This window comes from Chanodichthys erythropterus, chromosome 18 (assembly GCF_024489055.1).
Source record: "Chanodichthys erythropterus isolate Z2021 chromosome 18, ASM2448905v1, whole genome shotgun sequence".
Lineage (NCBI taxonomy): Eukaryota > Metazoa > Chordata > Actinopteri > Cypriniformes > Xenocyprididae > Chanodichthys > Chanodichthys erythropterus.
This window is the reverse complement of record NC_090238.1, coordinates 8,352,096-8,371,303: the sequence shown is the minus strand read 5'-3', so window position 1 is coordinate 8,371,303 and position 19,208 is coordinate 8,352,096. Positions and strand designations below refer to the sequence as shown.

The 19,208-nt window shown below is 41.0% G+C and overlaps 1 protein-coding gene across 1 annotated transcript in view; it reads left to right on the top strand.

Annotated features, from left to right (window-relative positions):
- LOC137006452 (kelch-like protein 29) overlaps positions 1-19,208 on the top strand; it is a 472,167-nt gene that overhangs the window by 202,815 nt on the left and 250,144 nt on the right. The window contains exon 3 of the mRNA XM_067367229.1: positions 17,283-17,430. Within this exon, the coding sequence (XP_067223330.1) occupies positions 17,283-17,430 (148 nt within the window). The remainder of the gene's footprint in view (positions 1-17,282; positions 17,431-19,208) is intronic.

The following is a 19,208-nucleotide window of genomic DNA, read 5'->3' as shown; positions in this document are numbered from 1 at the left end:
ATTTTTTTTTCCTCTCTCCCCGCTCTCGTCTTGTCGCTCCCCTTGCTTCCGTCTCCTTTCTCTCGTCTCGTCTGTCCTTACCCCCAGGTGCTGCGGCCGCCGAGACAGGCCCCGGGGGGGGAGTAAAGCGCAGTCGCGGGAGTACCCCCCAGCCTGCGAGGGGCGTTGGGGGTATGTGACGAGCAGGTCGGGCGAGAGCCGTGAGGGAACGGCGCGAGGCCGGTGACGCGAGTGATAATGAGCGTCACCTGCGAGGCGTGCCGGCCTCGAGTCTCTCACGGAGGAGCTCCGGAGGCATAAAAGGAGGAGCGACATCAGTAAAGTACGAGAGAGGACCAGGCCTGGACTTTATGTTATGTTTTATTATGTTTGTGTGGCCGGCAGAAGTCCGCGAGGGTCTGCCGGCATTACTTTCGTTTTGTTCTTTGTTTATTTTATATTAAAGTTTGTTGAATGTTCGCCGGTTCCCGCCTTCCCCCATCTACTAACCTCGTTACAAGCGCTAACACCACAAACTTACGGACTCACCTGAAGACACATCACCCCACAGAATTTGCCGAAATCACGAAGACATCCGCGACCGCACATCAGTCTCATCAATTGCCTATAACGCAGACTTTTGAGCGATCAACTAAGTATAAACGAGACAGATTCAGATGGCGCTCTTTGACTGAGAGTGTAACGCGATACATAACAAAGGAAATGCAGCCATTCAATACAGTCGAAAAATCAGCATTTAAAGAAATTCTGCAAAACTTCGACAAGCAATATGATATGAATTGACTACTAAGGCCTGTTCTGTTATAGGCAGTTTATTTTTGATTGCATCTTATTTCAGTTGTTTTTCAGATACTTTATTGTGTTTATTTATTTTGGGAGTTTTTGAAACATATATTCATTAAAAGTACTTTTAAATATGTGTTATGTGTATTGTGTATTAATATTTACTGCTAGGAAAAACTTTATCATTTAATCAAATTTAATTTAATCACAACACTGTGTGAAAATTATTTCATGAACAAACAAAAAATGTATGAGAATTAAATGTCAAAGCAATTAATTAATTAATTAGACAATTAATCGTCATAGCCCTAAAACAGGCAATTAATCATCATAATCGCCAAAGCCCTAAAACAGGCAATTAATCGTCATAATCGCCATGATTTATTAGACAATTAACCGTCAGCCAAATTTCATAATCGTGACAGCCCTAGGTGAATGTCATTGGAGTTTCCCAGTAGATGTAGAGGTACAGTGAGAATGTGGCCATGCAAGTGCCATTTCTACCATGATTTCAAACACACATTCAGACACTTCTCCCATTTAATTTCTCTCCTAATCATCGCTGTCTTGTGTTTCTAGATGGCTCTCAAGACGCCCTGAAAGCTTATTGAGTATTTCAGCCGTTATCTGTAGCATGACCTCTTTCAACAGCTCTGCTCCGCTGAAGGTTTCATTTTGTCAGCTAAGAGCTCTCTCATTTAGATTTAGTGAAACTGCATTATGCAAAACGAGCAGTCAGAACATGCCAAAACATGCAGGACTCCTTGAACTCTGCAGTCGCTTATAGACAGGAGACAAGAAAATGAAGAGCCTGCAATGGAAATATTTTCTTATCACTATACAATCATTTGAATTCATGCTTTTGTATTGTGCCACTTCATATTCATATCACAGATAATAACAATGGGTCTACCACACTACTGTTAAAAACTCATAAGTGGGATAGTTCTGTTCTATTTGGGCTGAATTCAGAATAGAATATTAGGATTCAACAAGTCAAACAATAGGACTTTTATTAGTCCAGCAGCTAAATTGAATGATTAATTTAACTAATTATTCACATTTATTCCCTGATTAAACATAAAAACTATTTGGAAGACCTCTGTAAATTACACTAAACTGTAAATTAGTCAACTGGTTTTGCTTCAGGACCCAGATTTTACATTGGACATCAAGTGATGACATCAAACCTGTTTTTTATTATGCAAAAGGTGGACAGGTGTAAACCAAAATGCTCTAAAAATCAAACATTGAAAATGCTTTAATTTGGTCCAGGTGGCATTTATTTTTAAGGATGCTGACATGTTGACATCTTCTTAATTTGACTTGGATGTAGTCAAATAATCTCTTAAAGCCAACAATGAGAAAAAAAAAAATAAAAAAAGCTAAATAGATAGATGTCAATAAATAAATATTAATAACAAAAAATAAAAAGCAAATTGTCACAGACACGCCAGGCTCCACCTCACCACAGTACCCACGCACCCAATCACCAGCGTACTAATCACCGCCACCTGCATCTCATTCACTCTGCAATCACCAGCACTACAAAGCCACCACACTCACACACACTCACTGTCCGGTCTCGTTTGCACTACTTCACGTAAATGCTTACCTCAAGGACTCCCCATCGACATACCTACCTGCTCCAGCGATCTCCTTCATCTCCTTCGTCTCCTGGTCCCTTCGTGTGCTTACCCTTCTGTGTGTGTGAGTGTCTCCAACGTCTCCCTCCATCTCATCTCAGCTCCTGGATCCACAAATCATACAAGGACAGTATTACTTTATATTCATCTCTCAAGAACCTGATAACAGCCATTATCACTCTGTGTTCCACATATTGTTCAATAAAACTCACCTGGATTGCTTTTATCTCTGCCTCCATGTCTATATCATAACAGAAGACCGGACCATAACAACTGAACGGCATGAGTACTAACGATCCATTCCAGGAACTCGTGGACGTGCTGCGTCGAGCACTCACACCACAGCCCTCAACATCGTCATCCCTCAACACGGCTGTCTCCGCACCCACCAGCACCGCTCCTTCACCTGCATTCACCGCCAGTCCCATGGCCAAACCGGCGCCCTACTCTGGATCGGCGGAGGAATGCAGCGGATTCCTTCTCCAATGTGAACTGGTCCTGGAGATGCAGCCGCACCTCTACACCACAGACACGGCTAAAATAGCTTTCATTATTTCACAACTGCAAGGGAAGGCTCTGCAATGGGCAGATTCGCTATGGACCCAGAAAGGCCCAGTCGTCCAATCCTATTCGGCGTTCGTCTCCCACTTCCGGGAAGTATACGGGGAAACCTCTGACTGATTCCTCGACTGGTGAGAAACTTTATAATCTAAAGCAAAGAAACCTCTATGTTAACGAATATGCCTAGCAGTTTCGAACGCTAGCCGCCACCAGCGGATGGAACGAGCAAGCCCTCATCACTACGTTCCGTCAGGGGCTGGAACCCTCCGTGCGGCTGCATCTCGCTGCATACGAGGACTCCATGGGATTAGAACGCTTCATCCAACTCGCCATCCGCGTGGGGTCCCGTATGCAGAACCCATGCAAATAGATCATTCTCGTCTCACCCCAAACGAAAGACAAAGAAGGCTGGCCCTGAATCTCTGTCTCTATTGCGGGACTATGGGGCATAATCTCTCCACATGCCCAATACGTCCTCCTCGACCCGTGGTGAGTGTAATATTTCCCTCCATTCAGAAAATGAAACCACTCACTACAACTGTAACCCTTACTGCTGCTAACATCTCTGTTCCAGTGGTGGCGCTCCTTGATTCAGGGTCAGCCGGAAACTTCATCTCAGGCACCCTCTGTAGACAACTCAACCTTAAGATCTCTCCTTCACCGACGAGCTATCAAATCCACTCCATCACGGGCAAACTCCTAAGCCGCAGACACATCCGTCACTGCGTGGGTCCACTTCAACTCAGCATCGGAATCCTGCACACTGAACACATCCATTTGCTGGTTCTGGAGGAATCCACCGCTGACGTGGTTCTAGGGCGCCCGTGGCTGGAACAACACAACCCCAACATCTCCTGGCGCACGGGCGAAGTCCTGAAGTGGGGCGATCACTGCTTCCCAGCGCTTCCTGTTCCGAAATCTCCACTCTCCAAGCCTCTAATCGTGAACGCCACATCCATCGAGAGCCCTGTTGAGAAGCGCTCCGTGGATGTTCCCCCGGACTACGCCCCCTTCAGTGACGTTTTCTGCCCGCAACACGCCTCCAAGCTTCCTCCACACCGGCCATGGGACTGCGCCATCGATCTGCTGCCGGGTGAACCAGTGCCCAGGGGACGCATATACCCCCTGTCCATACCGGAGGAGAAGGCCATGGAGGAATACATCAAGGAGGCACTCGAACAAGGTTACATCCGCCCGTCTACTTCCCCTGCTGCTTCAAGCTTCTTCTTCGTGGCAAAGAAGGACGGAGGCTTGAGGCCCTGCATCGATTACCGTGCCCTCAATAAGATCCCCATAAAGTTCCGCTATCCATTTCCCCTCGTCCCAGCGGCCCTGGAACATCTCCGCGGTGCCACTGTGTTCACCAAGTTGGACCTCCGCAGCGCGTATAACCTCATCCGTATACGTGAGGGGGACGAGTGGAAGACCGCCTTTGTCACGCCCACAGGACACTACGAATACCTCGTGATGCCGTATGGCCTGGTCAACGCCCCCTCCGTATTCCAGGATTTCATCCACGAGGTGCTCCGGGAGTTTCTCCATAAGTCCGTTCTGGTTTATATAGATGACATCCTCATCTATTCCTGGAGCTTGGCCGAACATCGCCACCACGTTGCGGAGGTCCTCCAGCGCTTACGGCAGTTCCATCTCTTCCTCAAGGCTGAAAAATGCTCATTTCATCAACCCTCCGTCCAGTTCCTGGGGTACGTGATTGATCACAGTGGCATCCAGATGGACGAGGGGAAGGTCTCCGCCATACAGTCCTGGCCCACTCCTACTACTATCAAAGAACTCCAAAGATTCCTAGGCTTCTCCAATTTCTACCGCCGGTTCATCAAGAATTACAGCACTATCGTCAGTCCACTCACCAACCTACTCCGTCACCAGCCCAAGTCTCTGTCCTGGTCTCCACTAGCCACCAATGCCTTTGAGACCCTGAAGAAAGCCTTCACCACCGCTCCCCTCCTCGTCCGCCCTAACCCGAACCTCCCGTTCATAGTTGAGGTGGACGCATCTACCACCGGAGTGGGAGCGGTCCTTTCACAGCAGCAGGGGACACCAAGTAGACTCCATCCATGCGCCTTCTTCTCCCGCAAGCTCAACCCGGCGGAGGTCAACTATGACATCGGTGACCGCGAACTCGTGGCCGTCAAGCTTGCCCTTGAGGAGTGGAGGCATTGGTTGGAGGGAGCTGCTCACCCGTTTCAAGTTCTCACTGATCACAAGAACCTCGAATATCTGAAGGCCGCTAAGAGACTCAACCCTCGCCAAGCTCGCTGGGCTATGTTCTTCTCTAGATTCAACTTCTCCATCTCCTACCGTCCTGGTTCTAAGAATACGAAAGCTGATGCCCTATCTCGCCTCTATGCTCCTGAGGAAAAGCCCGAAAAGCCTGATACTATTCTGCCAGAGTCCATCTTCGTGAGCCCAATCCAGTGGTCCGAGGAAACCATTCCCTCCGCCAATGCCTCCACACGCACTCCGCCGGGTTGCCCACCGGGCTTGCAGTACATCACACGGGCACGTCGCACTCCACTCCTGCACAGCATCCACTCTTCACTTGGCACTGGTCACCCGGGGGTCAAGGAGACCCTCTCGTTGCTCAAACAACGCTTCTGGTGGCCCAACATGGCCAACGACGTCAGGAGGTACGTGCAGGGCTGCAGGGAGTGCGCCATCTCCAAGAGCCCACGCCATCTTCCCACCGGCAAGCTCTTTCCTCTGCCCGTTCCTGAGAGACCCTGGTCACACCTGGGAGTGGACTTCGTCACCGACCTCCCCGAGTATGACGGTCACACATGCATCCTGGTGGTAGTGGACCGCTTCTCAAAGTCCTGCCGATTAATACCCCTGGAGGGTCTACCTACCGCCATGGCCACCGCAGAACTAATGTTTAATCATGTCTTTCGCTATTATGGATTACCTGAAGACATCGTCTCCGACAGAGGACCCCAGTTTGTCTCCCACGTCTGGAAAGCCTTCTTCTCCCTCCTGGGTGTGACCGTCAGCCTATCGTCTGGATACCATCCTCAGTCGAACGGGCAGACGGAACGGAAGATCCAGGAGATCGGCCGCTTCTTGCGTACCTTCTGTCACGGCCACCAGAACTCCTGGAACCAGTACCTGGGTTGGGCCGAGTACGCACAGAACTCCCTCCGCCAAGCCTCAACAGGACTAACACCCTTCCAGTGCGTACTCGGCTACCAACCCCCGATGTTCCCCTGGGACGGGGAACCCTCCGACGTTCCGGCAGTCGACTACTGGTTCCGGGAGAGCGAGAGGGTGTGGGACTCAGCTCACCACCAGCTGCAGAGACAATACCTCGTGGACTGGGAGGACTATGGTCCCGAAGAACGCTCATGGGTTCCCAGGAACGATATCCTTGATCCTCTTCTGTTACAGAACTTCCATACCAACCATCCAGACAGACCTGCCCCGCGACCCAGGGGAAGACCACCACGACGTCGGGGTCCGCGGCCCTCAGGAGCGGGCCGTGGGAGGGGGGGTACTGTCACAGACACGCCAGGCTCCACCTCACCACAGTACCCACGCACCCAATCACCAGCGTACTAATCACCGCCACCTACATCTCATTCACTCTGCAATCACCAGCACTACAAAGCCACCACACTCACACACACTCACTGTCCGGTCTCGTTTGCACTATTTCACGTAAATGCTTACCTCAAGGACTCCCCATCGACATACCTACCTGCTCCAGCGATCTCCTTCATCTCCTTCGTCTCCTGGTCCCTTCGTGTGCTTACCCTTCTGTGTGTGTGAGTGTCTCCAATGTCTCCCTCCATCTCAGCTCCTGGATCCACAAATCATACAAGGACAGTATTACTTTATATTCATCTCTCAAGAACCTGATAACAGCCATTATCACTCTTTGTTCCACATATTGTTCAATAAAACTCACCTGGATTGCTTTTATCTCTGCCTCCGTGTCTATATCATAACACAAATAAGTATAATATATATATATATATATATATATATATATATATATATATATATATATATTATGTAATATTACAAAAAAGTCTTCTGATTTAACCTTGAGATTTGAAGTATTAGATAGCTTAGATATTTGCAACACTATCTAGATAGAAATGCAAAATCAATCGGTAGTTATTAATAGAATAATGAGACACAAACCTTTACATTAAATCGCGTTTGGTCCCATTTATTTTTGATCACAGTGCATACACATACAAACTTTTAGTCAAAAAATGCACACATTTGTAGAAATAAATGTTTACCTCATATTTCATTAGATAGAATATAAGCTGGGCCGTACACAGGGTTTCATAGTTACTGAGGTCAGGAAATGTTGTTTGCTAGGGGGGTATGGGGGACATGCTCCCCCGAGAAAATTTAGATTTCCCTGGTGTACATATGTGCATTTATGTTGAGAATCTACGTCAGCATGTTCGAAAGTACACGATGACGTCAGATTTTGTTACGTTGCTCCGACTCAGCTTTTCAAACAGGAAGACAGAAATCGCTCTGAAAAATGCAAAAATAATAACATTAATGAGTTCCTTTAGTGTTTTCAATGATGTGCAGCCTATACATATCTGTTTACATCTCAAAAAAAGTGTTTTGGGGTTTCATAACCCTTTAAGCTAGATAATAAAGTAATTATGCAGCGCGCCGGCGCATTTGCGCATGCAATTATTGAGTGCGCGCCGCGAGCACAGTATAATGGCTGATTGGACAGTAGTGTTAATTTTTCTGAGTTTTACCGACATAGCCTGACATCTCATCTGACCGCAGTTCACTGTTGTTCAACTGAAGCTACCTCGTCGTCACCTGTACCTTTTCCGCTTGTTTGACTGGCGCTAGGGCAAAGTCGGAATGCGCGTCTGAAAAGTGTCCCATTTGTTGTGGTCGTAAAGAGACAGTTCTATATAAACGCAGTGTTTTACTTGGTGAGGTTTAAAAAAAAAAAAAAAAAATATATATATATATATTTTGGTATTTGTATGCTCTGTTGGTGGTTTGTGGAGTAGCATTACCCGGGAGGGATATTTTTTTATCCCTCCCCGGGGATAAAAATAATTCAGCAGAGGCAGGGATACATAGATCAGAAGGGGGGAAAAACCCCCATCCCCCCCCTACAAAAGCACCCTGTGTGTGTATATATATATATATATATATATATATATATATATATATATATATATATATATATATATATATATATATATATATATATATATATTTATACACAGGGCCGGTGCGTGCCAATGAGGGTGGCGGCAGCACAGTGAGGGTGGCAAAAAGGAAAGGGATTTAGTTTTTAACTTAATTAATATATATAATTTTTTTTTGGGACATTCGTTTGGAATTATTTCACTTATATCAAAAAGTCATCACCCGATTAGTTATTCTAAGTTTAAATTATCTTTCCCTCATTCTATTGAGTACCAAACCCCACCCAACCTAGAGCGGCATATCACTGAACAAAAACACCGGCGTTTTGAGCGGTGAGTGGACTATATGAGTTTGCACGATCGCAAATTCTCTCATTAAAAACAAAGAAATTTAGACATTATGTAAATAAGAGATTCAGGAAGAAGGAGGGAGGAGGGACATGCTGTCGGAGAGCCCTTGCTGCTGAGGGGGATTGTGGTGCTGCGTAGTTCGGGCAGCGCGGGAGTGAAGACCGCGAGAGGCTGCCCGGGGCGGTGGTGCTGGAGCCTTGTGAAAGGTAGGACTTGCTCCTGGGATGAGGTGGGGTGGCTGCCGTCCAAGAGGGAGTGGAGGAGTCACCGCCATCTGCTGTGGGCCACTGTCACTGCTACACTTGGTTGCGCGCACCGCTAACCTGGGGTGCGTTTCCCAAAAGCATTGTTAGCCGACTAAAGCCAAGTTCAGACTGCACGTTTTTAGCCCTGATTTTGGCGCGCCGACAGGTTTTGAGAAATCGCCAACAAAATGCCCAAAATCACAGGCAAATCGGTGCTTGTTCACACGAGTGACAATCACGCAGTGTGAATGAGCAAAGACGCAATTTGAGAAAATCACCGACAAGTCGCCAACGCCCCTGAGATATTTGGCATGCTAAATATCTGGACCTGTCGATTCAAAATCCTGCTGTGTGGAAAGTGTTCTGACTGAAAACTACATCAGCGATGACCGACAGCCAATGAGAGAGAGAAAGATACAGAGCAGCGGGGAGTTCGGGGAGGAGTTATAGACCACTCTCGTTGCAGAACACACAATCCTTGTTCCTCGCGTCTCCCCAACCATTTCCTCCTCCATATTCTTCTTTTCTTTTTCTTGTTTTCGCTGCAAATCAGCACACAGACAATTCGTATTGCAAGCTTCTTGCAGGATACCATTTTTAATAACAATCCCAGTCTCACGTGAGAACTCCGGTCTTGCATGCGTGATATCTTGTTGTTTCCTTGTCACATCTCGCGTGTGTTTGGTTGTGAAACGTAGTTTCTGTGCCAGAGTTGTCGGCGCTTCTTCCTATTGTAAAGTCATGCAGTGTGAAACCTTCTGTCGCCGATCCATCGTGCAGTGTGAACACAGCAGCGACTGAATGCTGGCCAAGATAGTCATGCAGTGTGAAAGAACCGTGACCCGACTACTTTGAAAATGGTGCAGTCTGAACTCAGCTTAATATCACAAGTTCCGTCATTACTTACATAGTTCAACGATTTGTTGTTTCACAAAACCATCGTTCAAACAAACATTCGCAAACTGCATCGCAAACTTGTGTGGTTGGAACGACAGCTCTCGAGCTGTGTTTAGAAGCATAGTTTCTTGTTTTTATGACGTGGACTTAATAAATAATTATCTTGAGCTAAATAAGCAAGTTGACATTAAGTACAATGTATATTTTTTATTTCGAATATATACAAATGTCATTTATATATTTTAGTTTGTCAAGAGATTTAAAGCACCATTTTTGAAGAGAGCGCATGTGCGTACATGCTCTGGTACGTCAGAACAAGCATTTGATTTAATCTGGAAAAAAGCAAAATGACTGAGGAAAATGAGAATTAGTGCCATGTTCGTAATTTATAGCAGAAATTCTACCATTAATTTGATCTCAAACGGATTCATTTAAAGAAGTTATTACTCCACCATCTGCGTGACGTCATTCACCAACGTGGTTGAATGACAGGTTTACAACAATACAGTTTCGGGAAACAGTCGTGACTCGTTAGTTGATTTGTTCAACGATGCATTGTACTATGGTAGTTCAGCAGCGAGTTACATCGTTGTTTGGGAAACGCACCACTGGACAAGAGCAGAGTTCCATATCATCAGTTATCAAAAGAAACATCGTTATCGGTTTCAACTTTCAAGGTAGTAACATAACTATTCATGTAAATTAAAGTAATACGGTTATGTGTTTTATAACAGGGTGTGGGATTGTTTTAGACAGTTTAAACGTCCCCAGTCACAACGCAGCAATTTCCACACGTCTTATCAAGTGGTGAAGGTACACTCAGAAATGAATAAATAATACACTTGCAACTTACTTAGTGCTTAAATTGAGACTAAAATGCTACTTAATAATTACAAGTTTAAAAAGTTGAAATTTCTGTAGGTTACAGGCTAGCCCAGCCCTTAAAAATGAAAATATTAAATTAACTAATAAATGTTAAAAATATTTGTTAGATGCTGTTTTATTAATCTAATCTAAAATTTATGTTGTTTTATTTTTGTAATGTGATTTTTTAAAATAGTTTTTTCTTAGTTAGGCCTGGTTAATAGTGTAATATTTTTGGTGAATTGTATTAAAAAAAGAACAAAAATTAGCTAGAACTACCACCGATTTGCGGCTTTCGTGTGTCTAGTGACTTGTGCTTTGCGCGTCCTGTAAACTGTCTTTATGTTGAAGTAGGCTACTGCCGGCCCAATTTATCAGCGGCCCACCAGGAATTCTCCCGAATCTTCCAGGAGATATTCGTACTATTATTTAACATAAGTGTTTGCATTTGTAGAGGTTACGTGTTGATTATTTTTTTACATTGCAGAATGAAAAAAGAAATCAGAAAACATGCTTGTTGCTTTTATATTAGTGCATGTTTATTAATACATCAATAAACAAAACCTCCAGTCTTTCACATGCACCTCAAAGATCGAGTTTAATTGTGAGTGTAAAGTTGGAGCGGCACGACGGGGTTTTGCCTAGAGCGGCAGTTGAGCATGCGCCGGCCCTGTGTGTGTATATATATACACACACAGGGCCGGCGCATGCTCAACTGCCGCTCTAGGCAAAACCCCGTCGTGCCGCTCCAACTTTACACTCACAATTAAACTCGATCTTTGAGGTGCATGTGAAAGACTGGAGGTTTTGTTTATTGATGTATTAATAAACATGCACTAATATATATATATATATATAGGAATCTGTCAAAAACTTGTTCACACCTTGTTTGCTTGGAGCATTTGATTCGGTCCCTGGTGCATTTTCTCTATTCACTTCGAGTAGGTAAGAATTGAACATCAACAGAAACATATATTTGTTGTGTATATAATAACCAATTTTGCCCTCAGTTGGCTGCTTCAATTCAACAATTCTATAATTGATTTTAAGCCATTCTCAGTTCAGTTCTGAATTCCACACAGTCCTCCTTTGTTCTGGATAAAGCCAGACATCAGAGAACAGCGATGTTGACTCTGAGACCTAGGTATTTCTGCCTGTCATTCATAGATATAGTGGTGTCCCTCACAGGTCTAAAGAGCCTTGACCCTTTTAAAAGCCATGTCTCCTTGCTGTTGAAAATCATCTGCAGCCGCACACACAAAGAATTCAAAAGTAAAGCCGCTCCAGCCTGAAGCTTTTTCAACACTGCTTCTTGGAGGCCAAAGGCACAAACTAAGGCCAAGAGTTCCTCCTTTGAACCATCAGCAAGAGAAAGATGTTCCTTCTTTTAAAAAAAAATCACCTCGGTTCCCATTAGCGGGAGGCCATCGAAGATTCCCATCTCCGAGGTTGTTTTTAAAGATGCTGCAAGCCGTAAGGAATAGCAAACTTACTTCACAATGTGACGGTCCTGACAAATGATGGATCATCGGTTCCTGGTGCCGCGGGAGCGAGCACTTCCACTGGGTGAAGAAGGCTTCTGTGTTGACAGCTGAGATAGGAATAGCAAATAAGAGCATGACAGTGTGGATGCTGTATTTGGCTTTGTGAGAGGCGGAGAGCGATGCTGCCCAACGCCTGGCGGATTAGGATCGCGGAGGACAGCAATCCGCTCAAATGGAGAGGGCTTATTTGACTGTGGGAAGTGATCCTGTGCACACACTGCCGGATGGAGGATGAGCAGAATCATGCTGTCATTGTTTGATAGGCCCTCGTACAGTAACAAACACGTGCCATTTAAAGAGTGTAATCTGTGTAATCTGAAAACGTTGCAAATGCAAAGTTTCATTTTCACATTTTCAACCTTTCCCTACAATTTGCTGGCTGCATTCTGCTGTGTAACATCCACTTTTCACAATCCAGTCAATTCTCAAAGATAAAAATCAAGCCCTGCCTTATTTCTTTCTTTCTTTATTTATTTAAACTACTTTTCAAAAGTGTGGGGTTGGTAATTTTTTTTAAATGTTTTTAAAGTCTCTTCTGTTCACCAAGGCTGCATTTATTTAATCAAAAACACAGTTTTCTCTTTGTATGTGTTTTAAAATTTAATTTATTCCTGTGATGCAAAGCTAAATTTTCAGAATCATTACTCCAGTCTTCAGTGTCACATGATCCTTCAGAAATCATTCTAATATGTTGATTTGCTGCTCAAGAAACATTTCTGTCAATGTTGAAAATAGTAAATAGTGCTTAGACTTGCGATATATCACGATAATGAATATGCACGGTATTGTTATCGTGGGCATTTCAAAATACCGTAAATAATTATTACAGATTATTAAAATTTTTATAATGCATATACAAATACTTTCCCCATCAACCGTATAAAATGCACAACACCACTGTATTCTGCATAAAAATAAAAAATAAAAAAAAACGCTCAGATGTAAACAAGCTCAATGTGCATGAGAAGCACATGGTGGAACGAGTGAAGGAGACACTCTGAATGAAAGTGCACGTTCACTCTCTGACAGCAGAGGGCGCTGATGGAACAGCAGAGTGAAACGGTTACCCCGGAAACGCCATAAACAAAGCAACTGCGCTGGTGAAGTTTTTAAAATGCCTCAAACATATATTTTAAACTGGACTACAACATGCCCTAATGATTAGAAATGTTCTGATTATTTGTTATTGTTCAGTAAAAGTAAAAGTTAACATGTTAATTCATTATTACCAAACTGACAATGAAAAATACTTATAAAGCATTAATTATTCTTAGTTAATGTTAATTTCTTAGTCACTGTTTAATAACATTACTAAAATCAAAAGAACTTTAAAATTTAATGGACCTGAGATAAAACTAAAAATGATCAGTTGTGTTTCTTAACTAACATTAACAAAAAAATAATACTTTCTGTAACAAATGTAGCTGTTGTTCAATCTTAGTTAATGCAATAAATAATGAGATCTTATTGTAAAGTGTTTCCTGTTGTTCTTTATAGCCTAATTCTTTTGCACTTTAATCTGTTTGAAAATTTGACTTTATATTTTTTGTGTATAAACATTCAGTTATTTTTGTTATTACAAAAAGAGTTCTTAAACCTGTTATACTATGACAACACTTTTTTTGCAACTTATTTCAATATCGTGATAATACCGTATACCGTGATAAAAGCTTCAGCAATTAATCGCAACATGAAAATTTGATACCGTCACATGCCTAGTTGTGCTGTTCATATTTTTGTGGAAACCCTGATTAATTTTTTTCAGGATTCTTTCATGAACAAAAGTTCAAAAGAACAGCATTTATTCGAATTAGAAATCTTTTGTAACGTTACAGTTGTCTTTGTTTTCACTTTTGATCAATTCATTGCTGAATAAAAGTGTTTAGGAAAAAAATAAATGTCAAGGTCAAGGTAAACTTTATTGTCCCACGAGGGGAAATTCATATGGTCATTCATTCATTACGCGCCCTTATCATAACATATTCTTCAAACACACACAACACATAATGCACAAACAGTCTATAAATAAAACAATAAAGACAAAAATAAGTAATACTACAAAAAATGAAAAAAATTACAATCCAAAATACAAAATTACAAATACAGAATTACAATCCAACATTTAACATTAAAATATATAATATTAACAGGTAACTAAAACTAACTTACGATGTGCTTGATCATTATACAATCTAATCGCTATGGGGACAAATGATTTATTATACCTTTCTGTTCTAATTCTCTGTTGTAAAATTAGAACAGAAAGGTATAATAAATCAAACGTTTGAACAGTAGTATAATATGAATATAAAGATTTAAATAAAAATGTATGTCTGCACTTTAGTTTGTGTGTAATTAGAGAGCAAACAGTTACAGTATGTGTACAACTGCTTTACATGAGTATTGTGTGTTTCATCTTGTCAATTTCTGCAAGCAGCTGAAAAGATCAGCTTTATTTTGTACATCTGCTTTTTTTCTGGTTGTGTATTCTCAAATTCTGACCCTGAAAATGAATTGTGGCATGCACAGGATGCAGTGTTTCCTTGCGGATACTCTTTGTGGACAAACCAATACAGAAATGGAAGTATTTTAGTAAGTTAGCTACAATTAAATCAGAAATGAAATATTTGCCATTTGGCTTTCCCTGCAGGTGCAGGGAAAGCTCTTTTTGAGCGCATGCAGGATGGCTGCAAATGAGCACATGTGAACTCCACAGCTATTTCTATTTTTATTCCACTTGCTCTCCTGGTGTAGTTTGAAAACTTCTGCACGTCACTTTCAGTAAATGAACTACCTACTTCCTGGGAAGTTAGAAAGTGTCGCTCTTGCCTGGGGACAGAAAGGAAAAGCTGTTTCTGGACTTATTCTTATGTAATCACTACATGAGTGCTGTGTTGTCTGCATTTAAATTGCAAAGAAGTGTGTGTTATACCACACGTTTTTGACATGGCGCACTAGGGAAATTATAATTGGTAATGCCAGTTTTGTTTTTTTCCGCAGGTAAAATTTTGTCAACCGCTTTAGACGGTTGCTCTTTCACACACGGCTACAGGTGACTCAATTTTAGCCACTGTCTGTTCACCATTGGTGAAGTGGGTCATATATGTAATTTTGGAGTGAACATGTAGGAGATTACGTGATCACAAAATAAGCTGACCCTTTTAAGTGACTGCCTGCTGCATGGGTTTATTTTGGTGAATAGTGCTCAGTAAATAAGCTTTTCAATTTCACAAACCATATCTAGTCATAAGACTCAACAGTGCTGTCCAAATGTAAGAAGAAAATAGACTTGACATACTTCAGCTCCATGATGTTATATTTATTCAGTGTTCTCACATGGAATATTCTAGATGCAACTTTTGACAAGTTTTAGTGAATGCAGGTGAATTTCATTACCGCTAGCTCTCCTCTCAGCGATATGAACATGCATCTCTATTCTGAGATAGAACAGCCGATAGGGGATGTTTTAGATTTCTGCTCTTTCCAGATGCTTGAATTATTTTTAATGCCATTTTTTAATCTTACAAATAATACTAATACATGGACTGTTAATAAATGAGTATTCTTTGCGTGTTACAGCAATCTGCAGGACCCCTTCTTCTTTCTTCGTTCTTTCATCCCATGCTGTTTGTCCTGCACACCTGCTCTTTAACAGTTTGTGTGTGAGATAGGTTTATTTGCTTCTTTGCAAAGGTATCGAAATTAATTGTATTCAGTGCTAGCCTGCAAAACATCTACCATCTGAATTCCAAAGAAAGATTTCTACAGAACTGGAACACCTTTCATTCATAAAATTTAAAGTCCTTGCATGTTTATTTGTTTTCATCATTATAATTGCAAAAAAAAATGCCATTGAATAAATGCTAGTTAAACAAAAGGTCAAATTAAAGCCAGTAATGTGAAAATGCAGCTGTAACTGACAAAAACTTTATCTTTGTACTGTCACAGACATGTGAAGTATGTTACAGGCTTATACAGTATGTGTGCTCTTTATGCCTGTTTAGAGTTTAAAGTGATTTATATTTTTGCTAATTTTGTTTGGTGAATTTTGGATGAAATTTAAAACATTTTAGCAACGGCATGAAGAATGTGGATAATCCAGTCTTGCACTGTAGAAGAAATCTCTAAATACATTTTTCAAATTTAAAGGTTTTTTTGCAGGCTTGGCAATGAAAAACACATTGACAAACTCAGCGCCCACACTTGACGCTAAGGAGGTATCTTTTTATGTTTTCTTCTTTTTATTTACAGTTTTGAAATGCACATGAATGAAAAGTGGCATGAAATCAAGAAGACATTTAGGGCTTGTTTTCAGCCACTTATTTTTCTTTTCTTCAACTTGCATATGGAACAGCGAGTTCTGACAGCGGCATAATGAGATCCATCCTTTGAAGACACAAAAGATGAATATGAAGAACTGAGCTTTTTGTTGTCTAGTTCCTAGCACATGCAGATGGATGGATGGATGGATGGATGGATGGATGGAAGCCCCAACTTTTTACTTTAAAAAAAAAATCTATTTTTTTTTTTTTTTTATGATTACAAGAAAGATAAAATTTGGAAAATATAATATAAACCAGACCAAATAATCAGGCAATATTTGCCCAGTAAGCTTACTGAGTATCTGTTTTCTGAGAGAATTTTTACTCTGTTAATATTGTGTAAAGTAAGTGTTCATACTACAGTATATATTGATGCATTTTATTTGTTTCCATTAATAGTGGCATTATATTGTAACTAGTCAATGACAGTGCTTTACGTAGAGCATCATGCTGTAGATTAAATACTTGTTTATATGTTTGAGCAAGTGTTGATGTCAAAGCTAGTGGGATTCTTCAGTAGAATGAGTTTTGCGTGTCCATTTCCATTCAACTTTAGTACCTATTTTCAGCGAAATGATTAAAAGTCCCCCTCGATCCCACAAAACTTCTTTCCCTCCCTTTGATTTACAGTCAATGCGAGGCAGATAAGAATTAATTAGTAAAATGTTCTCTATATAGATCTCACTTTCTTGCACCCAGTCAAATCGCTGGGGGCCGACCTTGGATTTTCCTGCATTATTGATGGCTCTAATCTAGAACAGCGGCGTAATTAAAAGAGCGAATGGAATGGAATATTAACAAAGCAAAATGATGTAGCAGTGTCTGGCAAATGGGCTGTAATTGGAAATGTAGACATAATAATTAAAGGCTGGTCTATTTACCTGAGACGTTCTTCTTGTTGAAACAGGTCTCTGGGCACCCGTCAGCAGACAAGCAGACTCAGGGCCAGGTCCTGGCTAATAGTGTCCGGTGGGGACAAACACCCATTAACCAATCCACACCCTGGGACACGGACGAGCCGCCGGCAAAACAGATGAGGGAGAAAGATATCACAGGTAAAAAGCTGAACGCAAAGGCACCAACTCTACAATAACACCTCTTGTACATTATCTTTTCATGCATAGAGAGATTGATTGCTTGAAGTGGCTTCAAATTAGGGGTGGGTGATTGGGCAAAAATGTCATATCATGATTTTATTTTTCAGGCAGGATCACGATTCACAATCTCATCATTTTTTTCTCTTTTTTTTTTTCAGGTTGGTTTTTAAGACTATTTTGCTAGTTACTGAGCACAGTACGGACAAACTGATTTCCCAATTAAAAAAAAAATAAATAAAAAATAGCCTTACACAGTTAAAAAACATTTTTTTTTTTTTTTTTTTTTTTATTACATTTTAATTTATGTTTTGTTTTATTTTATTTTATTTTATTAAAATAAGTGCAAAGATGCAAATTACAATCAATATCAGTTATTTTTTTCAAGGACAGTAGGTTTATTTAACAGCAGCATTCAAGTAAGAAATTGAATAATCAGATAAAAAAAATAAGACACTGCGTAGTCTTCACTGTATAAATTAAATATACAGTGAAGCTGACTAAAGCTACTGAAGTTATTCAGTCAAGAGCAGTGAGAGAAATCTCTTGAGGAGCTCTTACATGCACTTTTTTTTCATATATCTATATTCTAAAGGATTATACAGAAGAGTTTGTTCATATATAATTTTCCTGATCTTATTCAACATTTAATTCCTAAAACAATTTGTCTGGGTTTTGACAGTTTTTTATTTTTTTATTTATTTTATTTTTTTTTTTATGCTCCAGAAGGAAACAAGACGCATTAAGAGCCGGGGGGTGAAAAGTTTTGAATTTAAATATCAAGGTAAATTGTTTCTTCAGGGAAACATGCAAGTATCTTCTGTTGCTTCCGAAAGGCAGTACTAAATGAAAAACAATGATATTTAAATATAATAAGAAAAATTGTGACATCTTCATCCTGTTCAAAAGTTTTCACCCCCCAGCTCTTAATGCATTGTGTTTTCTTCTGGAGCATCAGTGAATGTTTGAACCTTTTTTAATAGTTGTTTTTGAGTCCTTCAATTGTCCTCGGTGTGAAAAGACGGATCTCAAAATCATTCAGTCACTGCTGGAAAGGGTTAAAATATGCAAAAATGCTTGAAAACTGAAATTTCTGCAAGACCTGTAGGATTTTTCTGAAGAACAGAGCTCAGTTTAACTGCTCAGAACAAACAAGAGACTCATGAACAACCATCACAAAACACAAAAAAAACCAGTCATAGATCATCCAGGTAACCACACAGAGTATTGAGAATCAATGGTTCACAAACTTTTGAATGGGGTTATTTTAATAAATGTAGCTATTGTTTTGTCTTGTGAACTAAATGTAAACATCTTTTATGTAAAATATCTTACTCAGGACAGTACTAAATAAAAATAACATGCATTTTGTGTGATCTCACTTATTTTATTAAAATTATTCACATTTTCACAGAATCTGCAAGTGGTTCACATATTTGTTCATGCCACTGTATACATATATATAATTTTAACCCTGGTGAATATTGTCATCCTGGAATATGGCCATGATATGTCTTCCTACATGGTTAAGAAATGAAAAGCTACTCACTCTATATTTTAGGGTTAAAAGAACTGTTGCCAAACATATAACTTGCTAGAAACATAATAATCACTGTAATAATGATCTATCCATGGACTCTTAATGGACTATTGGACTATTACAGTTTTTCTCAATTGATTTGACACATTTCTCCAAAGTAATGTGACTGCTCTCAAAACAGTTAAAGGATTAGTTCACT